This window comes from Eumetopias jubatus, unplaced genomic scaffold, assembly GCF_037043125.1.
Source record: "Eumetopias jubatus isolate StellerSeaLion01/CBP00866 unplaced genomic scaffold, mEumJub1_p1.0 scaffold_7, whole genome shotgun sequence".
Lineage (NCBI taxonomy): Eukaryota > Metazoa > Chordata > Mammalia > Carnivora > Otariidae > Eumetopias > Eumetopias jubatus.
In genome coordinates this window covers 25,726,585-25,745,022 of record NW_028274813.1, presented here as the reverse complement: position 1 = coordinate 25,745,022, position 18,438 = coordinate 25,726,585, and the positions used below count along the sequence as shown (strand labels likewise).

Genomic DNA, 18,438 nt, shown 5'->3' with positions numbered 1-18,438 from the left:
TCTTACTCCTCAGGAGGTGGGGACCTCGCCTGAGCGTCTGATTCCATTGAAGTCTCTCAGGCTCACCCCCCTCCCCCCACCCCAGCTCGATTCTGTCACTTTAAGTCCAGCCCCTGAGAGATAGCCAATAGGAGCCAAACCATACATCAGTCTCCCAGCCTTAAAGCTACAGTAGGGTTAGTGGGCTCCAAGTCTCTGGTGCCCGAGCCTCCTCCACGGCTTCCCATCCCCTCTGCCCGCTGGAGTGTGTGCCTGAGTGGGAGCGCTGGGCTGTGCGCGCACGGCTCTCTGCCTCCCTCTCGCCCCGCCACGGCGCTTCCTCCCACTCTGCCTTCTCCCGCTCACTGTGCCCCTGCCCGGACTCGCACCTCGCCTGTGCCCTTCACTCGCTCTTCCGCGTGATTTCCCCGCCGCCTTTCTCTACCAACTGGGAATGCTAAAACGGGACTGATGGACGTGTCAGAACTCTGCATCCCGGACCCCCTCGGCTACCACAACCAGTAGGTGCTCTGTTTCTCGGTCTGTCGGTCGGTCTGCCCTTCTGCCTGTCCGGCTGCCTCCGTCCTGGGTGTCGCAGTTCTCCTTCTAGGCATTTTTGAAGTGGCAGGAACCCCGGGGGCGCTTGGGGGACGTCGGAGGGGCAAATCGGCACACTTCCTGGGTTTCCTTCTGGGGGGCTGTAAACCCTCCTCTAACTTTTCCCGCACCCCCTATTACAAACCCTCACTTTTAGGTGAGAGCGGCGTCTTCTCGTTCACCCTTTCTCTCTGATCTACCCCCGCGGCGAGAAAATATTTGAGTTTCTGTGGAATAGGGAGGAGCTAGCCCAGAACAGGTGCGGGAATGTCGCAAGGAGGTCCTGTCCCGTCCGAGAAGGCCTCCCCGGGGGCCCTTTGACTTTAATATTTGTTTCCATACTGGAGACCACAAATGATCCCGGCAAGGGGGCGAAATCGAATGTGCCGCGCGGGTCCGGAAACTGCAGGCGGTCAGCGCTGCCTGGCCCCGCGGTCCCGGTGGGGCGCCCCGAGGGCGCGCACAGGGCGCGGCGGACCCCGGGCGCCCCAGCGGTGCGGGCCGACGCGGCCCGGGGCGCACTGCGCCCCGCACGCCCTGCGAGGGGAGCCCGCATTCCGCGAGGGGTGGGGACAGCCGGTCCGGCGCTACCGCGGAGGCAAAGTTGGTTCGCGGCTTTGGGGGCGGCTGCGTGCGGCGGAACTGACAGGCGTGATTTCCGTGCCCCGGGGCACCTTCGCGCTCGCCTCACGGGAACCCGGGGTTGTCCGAGAGGCGTGGGCGGCGGCGGGGGCTGCGGGACCCGACTCCCAGGCACCGCCGGTTCGGGGCTTGGGCGGCGCGCCGGGCGCGCAGAGTGGGAAAGTGGAGAACCGATCCTCTGAACGAAGTGTCCAGCTCCGGGTTCTCCGGGGTCCTGCTCTGGCCCACCGCGGCTTCCCTTCAAGGGCATTCCGCGCACGTCGCCCCACCTGCTCGGTGACCCGCCCCGGTTTCCCCTCCGGCGTGCCGCGTCCCGCCGCGCTCGGGGCTGGTGTCCCAGCGTCTGCGTGCGGGCGCGCGCAGACTGGTCCCTCGGAAGGCTTAAAAGAATAATAAAATGGAAACTCTAGGTTCTCCCGGATCTGCTTAACTTCGTGCTCTTCTTCCTCTTTTTTTTTTTTTTCCCTGAAGCAAACTAAACTACCAAAATCAGTGCTGGCTCCATCATCCCTTCATTTTTGTACGCCCCCCCCCCCAAGGAACCACGACATCCCTGAAATAAATACTCTGGATAATGTGGGGTTCCAGGAAGTGTGCTTAAACCCCTCCTCGCTGCACAGACTGCCTCCACCCCGGTGGACCACGCGTGAGAGAGGAGGCAACTTCACAGCAGCGTCTCCTGTCGATGACCAGACTGTCCCAGTCTCCACGCTGACCTTTTTGGTTCTAGTTTTAGGATTTCCGCGGGGCAGAGGGGTCCTTTAGGTGCCGCCTGAGTATGGGAAGAAGGAGATGAGTTGGGATGGGCGATAAGGGGAATCTTTAATTATAATGGATTCAGATTGCCATCAGCCCGAAGAAAAGTGTCTTTCCTTCTCTTTTAAAGGTTACACTGATCCCAGCTTGTGTGGCTGGCGGGGGGTGGAGATGGGGTAGTAATTACGAAGTACGACAAATATTGGATATTTAAATTATTTAGTCTCCCTCTCTTCAGAGGTGACTTCTTTAGCTGAGCTTGAGATATCTATGTATTTGTCCCTGGCTCAAGTCACAGCCAATAAATATGAAAATTCGTATGGGGGAAGTACATCCTTTGATCATGTTGACCAGAAAAGCAAGGAGAGATGGAGGATTTAGCAGCTGAGTAATCCATCGAGGTGATGGCCACCCTGGTTTGAGTTTGAGGAGAAATATGGGCAAAGAGGGAATGCCAGGGAAGCAGTGAAAGGGGAAGAGGGAGTTGAGATTCTGGGTGTCTGGGAAGGGTCTGAAGTGGAAATCATTTATGGAGTAAGCCTGACAGTGGTTTGAATTCTCTACCCTCCCTGGTTTCTTTGCAAAGAATTTACTTCTCACTCCGCGGGGCACAGGAAAAGCCAGAAATATACCCGCCACCTCCACTGAGGAACTAAACGTCCCCGGTGAGATACCATTTCTCAAAGCCCAGGCAGGACCTGCTGGGCAGCGGCAGCCCCTAGCGTTGGGGGGAGCTGGTCCCATGTAGAGATGTGCGCCTCCAGGCGAGGGTTTGCATCTGCTGTGGTGCTGGGGCACGGAATTTCCAAGGATGAGCTCGTGGAGATCAGAGCCTGGAGTTGGGGGGAGGCATCTTTCTGACCTCAGCCCCCGGGCTTCATGACAAGTAGCTTTAGAGCCATTGGTAGGAGCAAAGTATCAAAACGGGGGGCTGCATGCTTTGGTTTGTTGGAAGGACAGTAGGGATGAATCCATCCATTACCCATAGTGCTGATGTTTCTCGGGGAACATATACGTGAGTGGGTTTGTGTGCTATGTACAAACAGTTTCCACCCATGTGGCTTAGTCGACATTTCCCCGACTTGAGAAAACCCAAGGGCACAGGGACCACAGTTCAGTCAGAAAGAACTCTGCAGCTCTCCTCTGACTTGCTAACATACAGAGAGCATTTTTTAATGCTTTAGGTTATTCTCACTTTCCCAGGTGAGAAATTAACACGCACTCGTGCGTGCACACACACAGACACACACACACACACCACACACAGATACATCATACCTTCATACCTTTCTCTCCTTCATTTTCATTTTCCTGTAGCCAATCCTGTAGGTGACTCCATTACCATTTCTAATCAATATTTTATGTACATATATAATCAGCCAGGGTAGGAGTGAGTGTGCTGGCCTGCATGTGCCTGTGTACAAATGTGTCCCTGACCCGACCGGCTGGCGACCCTCAACCAAGGGAGCAGGGGTTGGGGAAGAGGGGTGGAGAGGGGTTGGGGGGGGAGCTGCCTCACCTACCATCCGATGACCACTTTGCTGTTGTTAAAGAAACAAAGAACAAACTGTCCTGAAGCTAAAATATGTGGGTTCACACGTAGGAAGAAATGCCACATGGTAATTCAGAATCAGTGACCCAGAGAAAAACAAAGGGGAAATTAATTTTTAATGGTACATTTAAAAATAAATCAGAATGAGGACATTAGTCTTGGTTTTCCAAGGGAGGGGCTCTAGGAAATAAACCTTAATGTGCCTGCCACCCTTCTGGAGGTGTGGGCTGCCCTGGAAGAGGATGGGGTGATGGGAGGCTGGACTTGTTCGGGCCCCAAGGCAATGAGCTAGGCGGAAGCAGGTCAGTGTGGAGGGCCTCAGTCCCAGGGAAGGCCCTTTCCAGCTCAGTGAAGATCCTGACATCAACTGGAAATTTCCTCTTGGAGCTTATGATTTCCCCAACTCCGTTGTAGAAACAGTCCTCTATTTTACCAATAATTAGGAACTATGAAAACATATTTCTTAAAAGAATATATATATATATAAAGAAACAAGCTGGCCCACCAAACAGGAACCTTTTCGTTCTATTGATTTGGAGTCATCAATAAATATTTCATTTAGTCTGAGAGAGGAGGGACAGAAGGGACTTTTGGGGAAAGTGCTTCCAGGGAGGTGGCTGTGATAGAGATTTCGTGGCCCAACCCTGCCTTCTCAGGGTGCCTCCAGCTCTCCCTCAGGGGGGCTTGTAACTTTGTCCAGCATGTTTGATTTGTGTTCTTGATAACTGGACATCTGGCCAAATGTTTTTTTTTTTAAAGGCAATGTAAACTCAGGGAAAAAGTTTGTCTCCTTCTTTGGTCCTCTGCAAAATGCCTTGTTTCTTTGGAGTGCGTGGCCCTGGAGAGATCTGCGGGAGTGTAGCGGGCCAGAGGAAGGGTGTGGGCGAGGGAGAGACAGAAGGCGTGTGCGTTGGGGTGGGCCGGGGAGTTCGCTGTGTAAACCAGCCGCTTCAGGAGAGAGAATTCAGAAGACAGTCAAGCAGTTCCACAAGACACAGGGTGCTCTTGATGCAGTTCTGCAGTGCCCTTCTCTAGAACTTGTCTTCCCAGATGCCTGAAGTGGCTTCCTCAACATGACTGAAATTATTTGTGGTTCGAATTTAAGGGGCAGGAATAGCATGTTTTAGACCATAATCTACTCCCTCAAAGTGATGTCCGACACCCCATGCTGATGCCTTCCCACACAGACCGGCCATCATCGTCGGTGTCTGTCTGTCCCTCCCCAAGTGAGACCCTCTGAGCGCTCTTTCAGCTTGGTGGGGGGGGGGCAGAATCTGTCAGAACAACTCACAGCTCCGCTGGGAGCCTGTCTGGGGCCCTGGTGGCTCTCGACTGAGTGTTCTTGGGGGAGAACCCTGCACAGCTTGAGTGCTCAACCTCTGATGTCGTCCACAGCCACTGTCATTCCTAGAGGGTGTGCGGGCCCACGAGGGGGCTTTGAGCGGAGAGGCAACACACCGCGCCAGGAAGCCCCCAAGGGTGCGACTTGGGGATGGCTGGGGCCGGACAAATCTGAGTGTACATCCCGCCTGCTTGCCCTTGAGGCCATTTGCTGATTTCTAGGGATAGTCAAAGGTCTTTTTAGCCCTGCAAGTGCTGGTGACCCCTGACTGGGCCTGGACTCTGGTGAGTCTCCCTCTCCGGGTCCCTGTGGCCCCATACCTGCAGAGACCTGTCATATTCATGGCCATTCCTCGGAGGGGGGGGTCCTAGTGCCCCCTGGAGTGGCTGGGGTGGCCTGGGGTGGGGGGGTTACATCCTGGTGGCCCCACGGTTGTTGTGGCCTGGTCCCCGTGCAGGGAGGCTGTGGTGTTTATAATTGCAAATGTAATTAGGAGACCAGCTCTGGGGGACTGGGATGCTCAACTTCTCTGCAGTCACGGTGACCCCTGTGATGGCTGGCCGGGCAGATTAACCCTCACCTGGACAGCCTGTCCCCTGCTTTTGGTGAGGCTGCTGACCTTTCACTGATAATGGCAGAGCATCCTGGGTAACTGGTGGCAGAGCCGGACCCCTTCCTCAGAGGGGATGTCAGGGCAGTGACTGGGAGAGGTCCAACTTGGTGGTTACTTTGTCCCTAGACCACTGGGCAAGTGATTCTTGCCTCTTGTGACAAGCTTCACCCTGTGTGGCATGTTGCTCTGGAACATTCTCTTCCTTACTTTCCTGGCCATACTAGAAGGATGTGCACAGAAGACTTTGGGTCCATGCTCGTCAGTGGCTCTGGGGCCCTTGTGGGAGAAAGCCGGCCTCCAGAGGGGACCTATCCTGACTCTCAGCGAGTGGTCCCGGAGCTCCATGGGCAGTGGGGAGGTGAATGCCTGGTGGCTCTCCAGTTCTGCTGGGTATTCCCCCGGGACTGGGCAGCCACGGCTGGGCGCACTCAGGACATGCGGGCAGGCAGGCCATAGGGAAGGGTATGGGTTTTAATATGGCCCACAGACCCCCAACCAACCATCTGACTAAGAGTCCTCGGAAAACCAGACAAGGAGAGAAGCACAGAGCCGCATGGTCTTTTTTTTTTTTTTGGTACCTGCCCATCTAGAGCGCCTTTCTGTACTGCTCAGGATTAGAAAGGATCTAACAGCACCTTTATTTATAAGCAATGGCATACGGGAGGCTGAGGCCTTTCCCTGTTGCTCTTAATGCCCCTCCTGTAGAAGATGTCTCTGAACCCCAAAATATCAAGGCTGGGTGCATTCCTGGAAGAGCTCCCGCTACATGTACCAGTGGGAGCGCATGTTATGGTAGAATTCCCCTTGAAGATGGGAGTAGCAGGGGGCGAGGGGCTCTGCCCTCAACACATAGCCCCTGCTGCCTGCCCTACCCCTTGCTTGGGCTGAGATCAGGCTGTGGCCACATTCCAGTGGGGGCTGCCAAGCCTTGGGGTTTTTCCATGGAGCGAAATTCGGGAACGCCATAGGACCCAAGTACTGGCTGTTCCTGCAGCTGGAGGAGTTCACTCTTTCTTCAGTTTTCTGGCCCGGGTGAGGTGGGCAGACTCCGGACAGGGTGAGAAGGCAGTGCTATCCTTCTCTGGAATAACGGACAGCCACACTCAAAGGGGCATCTGGGCAGTTGTGTTCCAGATTCCCAACTTCTTCTCTTCCTGGATATAGCCATGGACAGTTTAGTCAAATCTTTTCCTAAATCGAGGAAAATCATACCTGTTAATCTGCCCGTGGGACTTTCAATATGGAATTGGACAAGGTGAAAAAAAAATCTATTGGCTAAATGTCTTCAATTCAGAGTTATATGTGCTTGAGTTAAAATGAACCCCAAACAAAAGTTTTCCTGGGGGGTTAGAGCTGTAATTTTTTTTATCCTCATTTTGCTCTGCTTTTGAACTATACACATTTTAGTCCCAAAGAAGTTCCTTCCCGCCCCTGCGGCCCCCAAAATCTCTCTCTTCTGTTCCTTAGGACTTTAGAATATTCTATTCAATATTGTCATTCAGTGTCCCCGGGATTGAGCCTTTTCTGGGAATGGTTTTCTGGATAATGTTATTTTATTTTCAATGTCATTTCATCCAGAGGTCAAAAGGCAGTTAAACAAACTCCGACAAGGTTTTGTTTTTATCTTCTGGTTTCAAATGTGATCAATTTTCATTTAAAACTATATCAGGGTCCTCTCGTGCCAATGACGGCAGCAGTCTGCTGCATGCCTGGCTGGCGGTGTTTACTGAAACCCTCTGCATTTAAAATTGCACGACTGTGAAGTGCCCAATTAGCTTTTCTACATTAAGTGTTATTTTAACTTGGCTCTTTTTTTTTTAATTGCTTGAATTACCTTAAATTAATAAATTATTTTTTTGTCTTCTTATTAATTTTTAACATTTTATTATATTTATTTAGATTTACGTTTTAGGTATTTTCACCGGGTTTGTAGTTTTAAAAAGGTACCTGGAAAAGGGGTTTTGAGCCTCGCAGGTCTTTTCTTGTGTTCTTGGCTTCTGAAGGGCAAAGAACAAATACAGCACAGTGCTGTAGGGCAGGGTGGAGGATGCGAAAGCTGATATTTTAGATGAGATCTCTCGTATACAGTGTTACCTTTTCCTTTGTCTTTACTTATTTTTTCCCTCTATTTTCATTCCAGTTTGCTTTAGGTATGGTTCTCTGTGATTGCATGTTTCGGAGGAAGGAGTGTGGGATCTGTGTCTGTCTGTCTACCTGCGTGAACGTGTGCACATGTGCGTACGTGCACACAGGAGTGTGTGGGCACGTTCGTGCCGTTTTGAGGTGCTGAATGTGATTAGTCTGGGGAAGTCCCAAAGCAGAATGCCTGGTGTCCACGCCACTCTGATTTGGCCATCAATACCTTCCTCCACTGTCCGTTGCCTGCTCCCGTGTTTTGGGGGAGACAGCAAGAAGGGTAAAAGACTGAAGAACAAGGCGGTAGGGACTGGAGCTATGGGTGAGGGTATCAGGAAGCTCTAAACTTTATTCAAAACCAATTTTTATATCTCTCATCTCATCTTACCGCCTAGCGCTTTGAGCCTGAGTTTGGGATCTTAGTGATGCAGAGTGAATGAGCTGGCGTATGCTTTTGTTTTTGCCTCTGTAATCGATCAGCAGAAAACATTCCCTTTTGATGGTGAAACATCCCCTTAGCACACATGCAGAGTGCGGCATTTATCCCTTCCTTTTCACCTCACTCTTTGTCATCTGTCTCTTGGGTGTGTTGACATTGTCTACCTAAGCAGGCAAGCTAACAAGCTTTGCCAGAAAGAACACTGCTTTTACAGAAATAATAGCAATAATGCGATGGTTGCAATAATTATGACAACGGTAATAACAGCTTGCAGCTTTTTCTTCCCCCAAAGCGCAAAGCAATTCTCATAACCGGTTTTCTCATAGTAACCGGGTGAGGGTTGCTGTGTCTTGCCCCCGAACATAAATGTTTTGCTGCAAACAAAAATATGCAAAGGCTTCAGGTTCGCATGTCTACATTCATTCAGGAGCTAAAACTGCCTGGCCTCTGAAATATGAGCAGACGGGTAGAGGAGAATACAGTGTTAGGCACATGGCCCCCCTGAGAAATGCTGGGTGTGTTGCCTTTGAACTAGGAAGGGAGAAATGTTTCTTGTAAGGGATGCTGTGTCAGGTCTGACCCCACTGCCACGAGCTTCTGAGGTCCATGCCATGCTCTGCCTCTCGGTACTCCCACCTTCCTCGGTTCTTCTGGCAGCGACCTAAGGGGAGCTTTTAGACCAAAGGCACACAGAGGATAAGGAGGGTTACACCGGCTTGGCGCATGCAAATAAATGGGAAAAGAACTGTGTGGAGAGAGGCAGAGTCACCTCGCCACCCTTGATCACCTTCCTGGCCATTCAGCTTCTCCCAGGCTGGCTTTCCCTGCTCCTGGGCGCCTCGACCTGCCCTCTGGAGGCAGAAATTAGAGGGAGGGCACCAGGGAGCTGACGTGCTGGATCCCTATGACCCCTCTTGTGACTCCTCATGCTCACTCCCAGACCCGGACCGGCTCATCTGCACACCCTGCTCATCTGTGTGTTACTTTTGAAATAGGTGCTGCCTTTGTTATTTCCTCTCTCATTCCTTTTTTTTTTTTTTTTGGTATGTGTGCCTTGGAAATAGGAGGCAGCCTAATATAATAGGGAGCGCCTAATAAACCAGGGTCCCACGGCTGGCTCCGTTTTTGTTTTTTTTTTTTTTTTTACTTTAATATTCTTACTCGTGTTCTTACTCGATTTTTTTTTTCTCCAAAAACAAAACAAAACAAACCCAAACCTCCGGGCTTTGGGTTATTAATTGATTATTAACTGATTTAACAAACAAAACATCCTACCCCCAAGGAATCCCAGCAAGAGTCTGGCTGTGCCGCTCAGGTCAAGAGCTGCCTTTTCCCCTCAATCGGTGAGAAACGTTATAGCTTCAATTCCCTTGTTGGACCCTGAGTAAAAAATTAATTCATGAATAATAAAAACCAATCAGTCTTGTTGAGTTTAAGAAGGATTAGGAGAAAGGGTGTTTTTTTCTCATAGAGAACATTTGGAATCTGCGTGTCATTGTCACCGAGTGTTCGGAGTAGCTTGAGCGTGCCTTTCTTCACAGCAAATGAGCTATTTATTATCTCGAGGTGTAGCACATCTTTCTCAGTTGTAAGACCAACTTGCTGAAGACTATTATGGGTTTCCCACCCACTTCTCTCCCACAATCCCATACCCCAAACCCGTGATAATTCATTGAAATTAAGACAGTTTCCTGTGTAAGTGGCACATAACCAAATAGCACAGAGGGGCACTGCATTATGAATAAATTGGTTTGTTAATGCAATGGAGTCCTTCTTGGTTTCCCTCCCCTTCCTCTCCCTGGGAAGTAATTGACCAGAAATTTACATGCCTTTGTAAGAACTACAGAAATTAGACTTGTAGATACTCTTTTCAGTTTCCATTGATAGTATCTACCTCCCAGGGTTGTTGTGAAGATCACACAGAGGTAATTCACAAGTGTTGGGAAGGTAGGGGGTGTACATGAAGTGTTCCGTGTTCCTATTAATTTTTTGATGTCATCTTTCGGAAGTTACTTTTCATTCCTTTGACATAACCTCACAATGATAGTCCTCAGCAGTGAGATTGGGGTGCTTGAACTGATTACTTCCTTTAATGCGATCAGTGTGGCTTGGGTTTCCATATGTAACACAGGGGATTAGAGAAGGAATTATGATATGGGACTGGGATGATGAATAGGAAATATTCTCTGAATGAATCTCTGTGTCCTCCGACCCGTGGGCAGAGTTGCGCAATACAATACAGGACACCCAGTTAAATTTGGATTTTAGATAAACAAACAAATAATTTTTTAGTGTAAGTATGGCCCCTGCAGTATTTGCTAAATCTGGCAACCCCACCCATGGGTGTTTTCCTTAAATTGGTCTGATTAAGCTCCCTTATTTTTTTTCTGCTTTTGACAAAGTCTAAGAAAATAATTATGTATTTAGTTTTTTCAAATTGTTTTTTAAATGACTGTCTTTAACTTTTTGCCCATATTAGCTTGTTAAGTTGGCCACATCCTTAGAAGTTAGTGGGTACAAGTGATTTCCATCATCTGGCTATCTTGAGAGAGTTGCAATCAGGTAAGTAAATGGGCCGAATGAGGTCTCCTAACTTTAAGCACCCAGAGCTACTGAATTTTGCTTTAGGGAGGAACAGGGTAAGCAGAGTCTTTTTGGAAACCTGCCTTTTCGTGTTTCCCTGACAGGCAGGTTGAGGGGCTGGACTGCTAGAACCTGAGATCCTGGCCACTGGAATCTACCCTTGCTGCACCAGGGAGGCCAAAAGCTGCAGTCTCTCCCTGCCTTCCCACACAAAGGCAGGAGGCTGACCCTTTGGAGGCATCCTCTAGGAGGCTGTGGGGAAAAGAAACCACCGAAATCAGTGTCAGGTGGTGGAGTAGGGAGGACAAGGGGTCGCACTTGAAACAGCCAACTGGAAACATGGATGAACTGGGGCTCACCAGTGGGGGACCAACGAACCCCAGCTTCTTTTCCTTGTCAGAGCTGCCCGGTCACAGAGCCTGGGTAAACACAACCATTGTTTTAAGCGGCACCCTCGCAGCCCAGAGTATGGGAAATGGAAGAGTTCTAGAGCCCCCTACAGGCCCTCGGTGGCACTGCACCTCATGGATGACAGTCCCACTACAGAGCCTTCCCCAGGTGGGAAGGAGTGTGGAGGACGCCAGCAGGTGAGCCTGCAGGAACTCCTGGAGGAGTGAGCCCCTGACTCCGGCTTCAGGAAACAGCTCTGGTTTGGGTACCGCCTTTCGGAGCCACGCTCCGTGCTCTCTAGCGCTGCAGCTGCCTCCTAGTGTGGTACGCCCCTCCCAACACATGCACACATATGCACACGCACGCACACCTGCACACACACACATGCACGACACACTCACTCCCTCGGTGGCTTGCCTGACCTCCAAACAGGCTGGAAAAGGCTCAGGTCTCATTCAGTCTGAGGAAAGCCCTGCAGCTGCTGGATATGCAGAGGCAACGGGGCCAGCACTTTTTTCAGAGCCTGATACTTACATTCAGATTCTCTTCTCCAAGACACTGAACTCCCTGAGGCTCATTTTAGGGTTTGCTAGAAGAAAAGTTTTGGGGGAAAGGAGGGAGCCACAACTAAACTGTCAGATCAGAGGTGGGCAATTGTAATAATAGTAGCAGTCATTGTAATTTATTGAGCACTTACTATGTGCCAGGCCTTGTCCTAAGAGCGTTTGATGTATTCACTTGCTACTTCTCACAACCACCCTGTGAAGGAGATCCCATTGCCATCCCCATTTCACTGGCAGGGAAACTGAGGAACAGAGATGTTAGGTCACTTGCTCCAGGTTACACTGCTGGCAAAGCCGGGATTTGCTCAGGGGCAACCTGGCTGCGTGCCTGCACTCCTCACCACTATGTGTGTCTAGAATTTCTGCTTCCTAACTCCAGCTTTGAGAGCACCCCTTCTTATCCAGGTGGGCCGGACACATAGGTAAAGTTTAGGGTGGAGGTAGAAGGGGGAAATTGGCCCCCATGTCTTGTTCCTAAAAAGGCAAATGGAAGAATTGCCCCAGGGGATTAGGTCCCTCTTCCTCCTCAGCCTGGCCCAGGGAAAGGCTGGAGAAAGAAGCTTGTGGTCCTCCTGACATCATCCTCCATCCCTTGGCCGCCCCCCAGAGACCCCTGATGGTCTGAGACACCCCCCCTTGTGCCTCCCTCTAAGTGTGTCGTATGTAATGCATTTTGCTGCCAAATCCTCTCTTCTCTGCCTGTGTTTTCTCCCATCTCATGCCATCCCCTTGTTCTGTCCCCACCGGCTCTCCAATCCCTAGTCTGAATCTCAGTGCCAGACTCTCGGATCTGACTTGGGCTCCAGGGGATACTGCACACCAGCCCCTGCAAAAGAGCATTCCAGCATCGCACTCAAACCTGCTTCTCCCCATGTCCTTATCTCTCTCCCTCTCTTGACGCAGGGACCCTCAGCCAAGATAAGGAATATATAGCTTCTGTTCTGCCCTCTCTCCTTATTGTCCAGCACCCACCTCAGGTGTACAGATTTTACCTAAATATACACCTCAATCTGTTCTTTCCTATTCATACTGTTGCTTACCTTCCAGCCCCCAGTCTGCTTGGCAAACTTCTGTTTATCAGCCGTACTCATCTATTCCCCTCTGCTGGGGCCAACCCTGACCCGTCCTGGGGGAGTTCATCTCTCTCCTTGCAGCTGCAGACTGGCCTGTGTCCTTGACTGGGTTGTAATCTTTTGGATTTGAATGCATGCTTCTCTTTCCCCACTAGATCATGAGCCCCAGGAGTATAAGCTCATCTCTGAGTCCCCAGTGCCTATAAGCACCTGGTACAGAGTAGGTGCTTTGATGCATGTCGGTGGTGCTAACCTAGGGAGATTGGAGGTGGATAAAGGGGAATTCTGGGGCATGAAGGGCAGGTAGAAGGCCCTGGGAAAAGTGGCCAGGCGGGGCCTGGTTCTACGGGTCTGTGGCCTTGTTGGTCACCGGGGCAGATCTGGCTGGCTGGACGAGCATCCATGCCCTTTTCGGGGGCAGAATATATAGTGGTTAGGAGGAAAAGCTCTGACTGCAGACGGAGTCTAAATCCTGGCCCCAGTGGGGGTGCTGGAACCAGCTCAAACTGTCCTCGGAGAGCCAGTGGCTTGGGCGAGGTGATCATTACGTTGACAGGAATTTTGTGAGCTGATTGTTAAATACAACTATTACTAAAAATGAAATTATATAAACTTGCAATGAAATACATTGTAGTAAAGACAAAGGTAGTAAGTACTCAAAACTCATTAGTCCCTGATATTTCGCGACCTTTCCCTTTATATTCTTGAAGTCAATTTGCATCCAACGTATCTGCACAGTGGAGATCTGTGTCTTCCCAGTCGCGCCATGTCAGTGATGCCACATGGGTCGCTCACAGCTGTGAGGGGAGTATCTACACCATGGGAATGGGCAGATGCTACAAAGCCGTCCCTTCTTCCAGCCAGTAGGTAGACATTCACCACCACACCCCTGCCTAGCTGCAGGACCTCTCCGCTCTGGGCCCCTGGATAAATGACTTTGTCTCTGTGCCTCAGAGCCCTCGTGGGCAGCGATCCCCTTATTGGGCTGCTATAAAGATGAAAAATTGACCGACATAAACCACTGAGAGCTGAGACTGGTACACGTTTTGGCTCTTTTCAGTCTTTCTCCCTCACTGTTGCAGGCATAGCCCTATCCGAAGTCTGTTGAAACTGAGAATCTTCATAGCGGAATGGGAGCTTTGTGCCTGGAGGGTTAGGGTGTTGCTTTTCCCGACTGGCCCCCTACCTGTGGGATTTGACTGTCAGAGCTAAAGCAGGAAGCAGAGAACCCTGGTTTTCTTTCCACGGGGAAAGGCCCTGGCAGAGAGGTCTGCTCAAGCCTGCAGCCAGGAGAGGTTTGGGGCCCAGGCCCTGTGAGGAACTGGGTCCACAGCAGCTGTCCTCATGGCCCACACGTGAGGCAGGCACAGGTGAGGTCAGGAGGGAGATGGAGCAGGTGCCGAGAAGAGCCAGGCTTCAGGGTGAAGGGGGGCTCTGCAGGTGGCCGCAGCGGGTTCCTACGACCATGGGAGGGGCAGGGCCTCTCCCTGGAAATGCTGGGGAGCGCGGCCCTGCCCACGGGCCGCTCTGGCTCATGGGAGCTGAGGGCCTACCCCAGACCGTTCCCAAGTCAGGGCACATGTTGGAAACAGCTTGAGCTGCGGTGGCACCGGCTGTGCCGCACTTTCTGGGGACACCACAGCAAAGTGGGAAGTTAAGAACATCGAGTCTGCGGCTCCCAGAATCAGAGGCCCAGGAGAGGGTGTAGGAGGGCTGTCCTAGGCTCCTCCTTGCAGGTTCCTCAGGCCCCAGCCAACTCCGGGTCCTGGAGGAGGTCTTTGCCCTGGCAGTTACCTGGAAATGGCTTCAGGCTCAGACCTCTGGCATCAGGAAGCCCTGCTCGGTGACTCAGTGACACACAGCTCCTGGGCCAGCCCGGCCCACTCTCAATGGTAAGTGAACCGCAAGCCTGCAGACACCAGGTGATGGCTAGGTCTGCGCAGCTCTGCAGACTAGAAGGCTTGTCTCATCACTGGGGGCTCATTTCATTCTTTGAATCCCTGGTCTATAGAGAAACACATTTGGAAATGGCCTTGCCAAGAAGGACACAGCCTTGAGAATTAAAGCCTCCATCCCATCTCTCCGTGAGAGTTGTCCGTTTATCTTGAGCCGCACAAGGGCCTGGCTCTGGTTCATTTGTGAATCTGCAGCACAGGGTCACGCGTAGAGGAGCTTTCAGTAAATGGGAGGTAAAAGCTTGAGAAAATTTGTGCATTGGCTGAACTGCTGGTGGGCCACCTGTGTAGTTGTACAGGTTGTTCACTGACCAAGAGTGTCTGGTTGAGGGATAGGTGAGGTCTGAACCTAGTTTTTCTAATTCATGCCAAGACACACATGGCAGGGAGGAAAGGGAGTGAGTATCCAAGGGGTTCATGGCCTAAGGGGGATGAGGAGTCTCAGGCCCTGACTCACACCAGGAGCAGCCCCCCAGGCTAACGTGTGCCCTGGTTCTCTAAAGGCCACTGCGTTTCTGTCTGCCTGGCACCACCCCTGCAGGTTGAATTTAGAGCTTGATAACTGTTCAGAAAGCTTTCTGTTCTGTTTAACTGCACTTCCCAGTGCGTCCCCCACAGCTCTCAGCAGGGCGAGGCAGGAAGGGACACCCAGATCCCGCTCTTCCTGCTGCTCCTAATTCAGCATGCCCAAGGGAGCAGAGACATGCTGGGACCCTGTGCTCCCAGACTTAATGTGCCAGATGTCTGTGGGTGTGGAGGTGGGCAAGCCGGGGGCCCTGGCCTGCAGGGCCACGTCAGAGGGAAAGTGTCACATGGCCGCTGGACTCCAAGAGTGGATTCTGAGCTGTGCTGGAGCTTAACAAGTTGGAGGGGGAGGGAGTTTAGCAACTTGGCCGCACTCGAGGGGGAGGGAGCTACTGTGTTAGCATCTGATTGGGAACTCCAGGCATGATCACTTTATCTTTTCAGTAGCACTTAAGTAGGGGGTCTTAATCCTTTGTGGAGGAAGAGCCTGGCGTCCAGAGGGGCTGAGTGACTTCCCAGGGCAACACAGTGGATCTACTTAAGGAGCCAGGATGCAAATCTGGGTCTGCTTGAAGAGACCAGAATGCCAGGGGCCTGGAGAACATCTGTTTCTCTCACAGATCCCTGTGGTTCAGGACCAACTCTTCTGACACTTTTCTTGGAACATTAATGTGGTTCCCGGCTGAACCTCTCAGCTGACCCTGGGCTCAGGAAGGGGGAGCACAGTCCCTGAGCAGGGCATGTGGCCCATGAAGCTGCCACCAGGTCCTCCTTCCAGGACTGCTGTGCAAAGGGCAGGGCATCTGCAAGTGTCCATGTCTGTGTTGGGCTGAGGGAAGGGCCCCGCCCCTTGCCAGGAAGGAAAGAGGAAGAGCCAAGCACAGGCCCACCCCCTCACTGCTACCTAGGTCAGCTGCCCTGGATGGCATTGACCTTTGTGGAGAGGAGCTGCTTGAGAGTGGTCAGTGTGTTTGAGCTGGAACTTGGGGCCTGTGGTCAGCCCCGCGGAGGGCCTCTGCGTGGGTCTGTGGGACAGGGAAGCACCAGAGGCCAGTTTCCTGCATGTGGTCTCAGGGCACAGGGCAGAGAGAGGCCTGCTTTGGTCTGGGTGGCACCGTGGCCGGTATCTAGCAGGCCTGGATTGGGGGTTCCGTCTCCTTGCATAGCCTGATTCCCCTAGCTCCACACCTGACCAGCAGAGTGGTCCCAGGAGAAGACCCTGTAGGCTTGACTTGGGGCAACAGTAGGGGACCTGCCCTGCTCTCCCTAGGGTCAGTCAGTACTCAGCAAAAAGGCTGTCGTCACCGTGGAAAGTGCCTCCCACTTGGCTCCAGTGGACACCCCCTTGTGCCTGTGGCCTTTGGCCTGGCTCACCCCTCCCCCACCCCTCACAACCTCCTCAGACTTCCCAGCTACTTTCCTGTGGTAATAGTAATAAAAATAGGTACTTGTGGTCTGGCAATGGCTCGCTCTCCCCCGTATTTTTTTCTTGTCTTTACATGTATTTTTAAAATTTTACATTTTATGACATCTAGAAATTGTATGTAATGCCTTTATTGCAAAGAAAAAAGTGACCTGGGGTGAGAGGCAGTCCAAGAAACTAGGGATCCCTGGCAGCCCAGCCATTCCCACAGAGGGAGTGGAGGTCAGGCCAGGAGGTGGGTTCCCTGGACGGTGCCTGTGCTGGGGGCGTGGCTGGGTGTGGGCATCTTTGTGTGGGTGAGGCTATGGGGTTTCTGAGCAGGGGCTGGGTCAGTATCAGGTGCCGACGTACCTGTAAGATCTGAATCAGAACCCTCTCCACAGAGGGCAGGAGAACCTCAGGGCGCCTAGGTAGGCTCAGGAAGGGATCCATACGTGCAGTCGTCGTGGGGGGGACACTTTAGATTCTGGTTTATGTGGTAATCTCCGCTCCTGGCCATGCAGGTGAGGCCAGAGATCATGCCCGTGACAGGTAGGCTTGCCTACGCCAGGCTAAACCCGTTGCTCTCAGATTCTACACCTCTTTTCTTTTCCTCCATCGTACTTTCTTCTTTGCCCCATATTTCTGCCTCTGTCACCCTGGCCTGTTTCACCGTGTATGCCGGTCCCCCCTGCCAGTGACGCCGGTAGTGATTGCTAATATCTCCTGGATGCTGGCCATGTGCCAGGCACCTGCACGCTGCTTCTTTCAGCTACCCACACCTTTCCGTCCTCTCTTTTGGGGGCTTGCGTTCTAAAGACTCAGCCCCGGGAACCACTGAGTGTCCTGCATGGCTGGGTTGTGAGACTTCCTCCTTCCTGGAGGGCGGAGGCAGAACATGGGGGCTGGGGAAGACCCGAGGGGCGCACTAGCACCTAAGCCCTCATTTTCCAGATAGTGAACTGAAGCCCTGAGTGGTGAGGCCTTGTCTACGGACTCACAGCTCGTGCGTAGAACCAAGCCCAGGCCCCAGCCTCTTGGCGCACCACGAGCCACCCCCCCCCCCCCCGCCCCAGCACTTTGTCCTGTACTGCCTGGCTCTCTGGATGGACGTTCTACTTGACCCTCAGGTTCGTAAGGGCCTCCCTGGCCTCGTGGTCGTGAGGACTTGAACTGTGTGTCTCAGGGCTAAATAGTACAGACCCCCGACTCCCCGTTCCACGGTCACGCCGTGTGCCTGCCCCAGGCCAGGTGACGAGATGGTAGGAAACAGAAGCAGAGGAGGGCTGGACAGATGGAAGCGGACAACTTTGAGTTTAAAAAAACAAAAACAAAAAACAAGGAACTGAGAGAGTTTCAATAGACAGAAACTGGTAGGATGAAAGATGACCAGGTCATTCCGGGCAAGTTGGCGCCCTCCTCTGCCTGGTTCCTCTGCCATCTGTCTCCTGATGCAGGCCTGCAGCCCCCTTCACACCTCCCTCCCTGGGCCATCTCTCTAGGCTGTTCTCTGTGCTTGGTGACTGCACATGGTAAGGAGCTCCTCTCCCAGTGGGTGTGTGGAGGAGTGGATGGGAGATGGGAGCCACGTGATAGTAAAGACCATGTCCTCTGTCTGGCTCACGTTGACCTCACCCCATGGCTGGATGAAAAGAGGGTGCCAACCCTGTGGCACTTCCGGGCAGCATCCCAGCTACTGCAGCTCATGCCCAAGGTCAACACTTAACTGGCCATCCCTGATCTGAGGTGGTCGTCAGGGTCTGGCAATATTCTGTGTCTATAAACAGCTGACCAGGCAGGCAAGGCTAGAGGAGGCCTCCCTGGAGGAAAGAGAGGGAGTCTCCTGCGTCACGACTCACCCTATGTGGACATGTGGGGAAAGACGAGTCCT

General features: G+C 52.3%; 1 protein-coding gene across 1 annotated transcript in view; it reads left to right on the top strand.

The window, feature by feature from the left end:
- The first annotated feature begins 450 nt into the window (after positions 1–450).
- ESRRB (estrogen related receptor beta) overlaps positions 451–18,438 on the top strand; it is a 105,308-nt gene continuing 87,320 nt past the window's right edge. The window contains exon 1 of the mRNA XM_088025022.1: positions 451–500. Within this exon, the coding sequence (XP_087881148.1) occupies positions 451–500 (50 nt within the window). The remainder of the gene's footprint in view (positions 501–18,438) is intronic.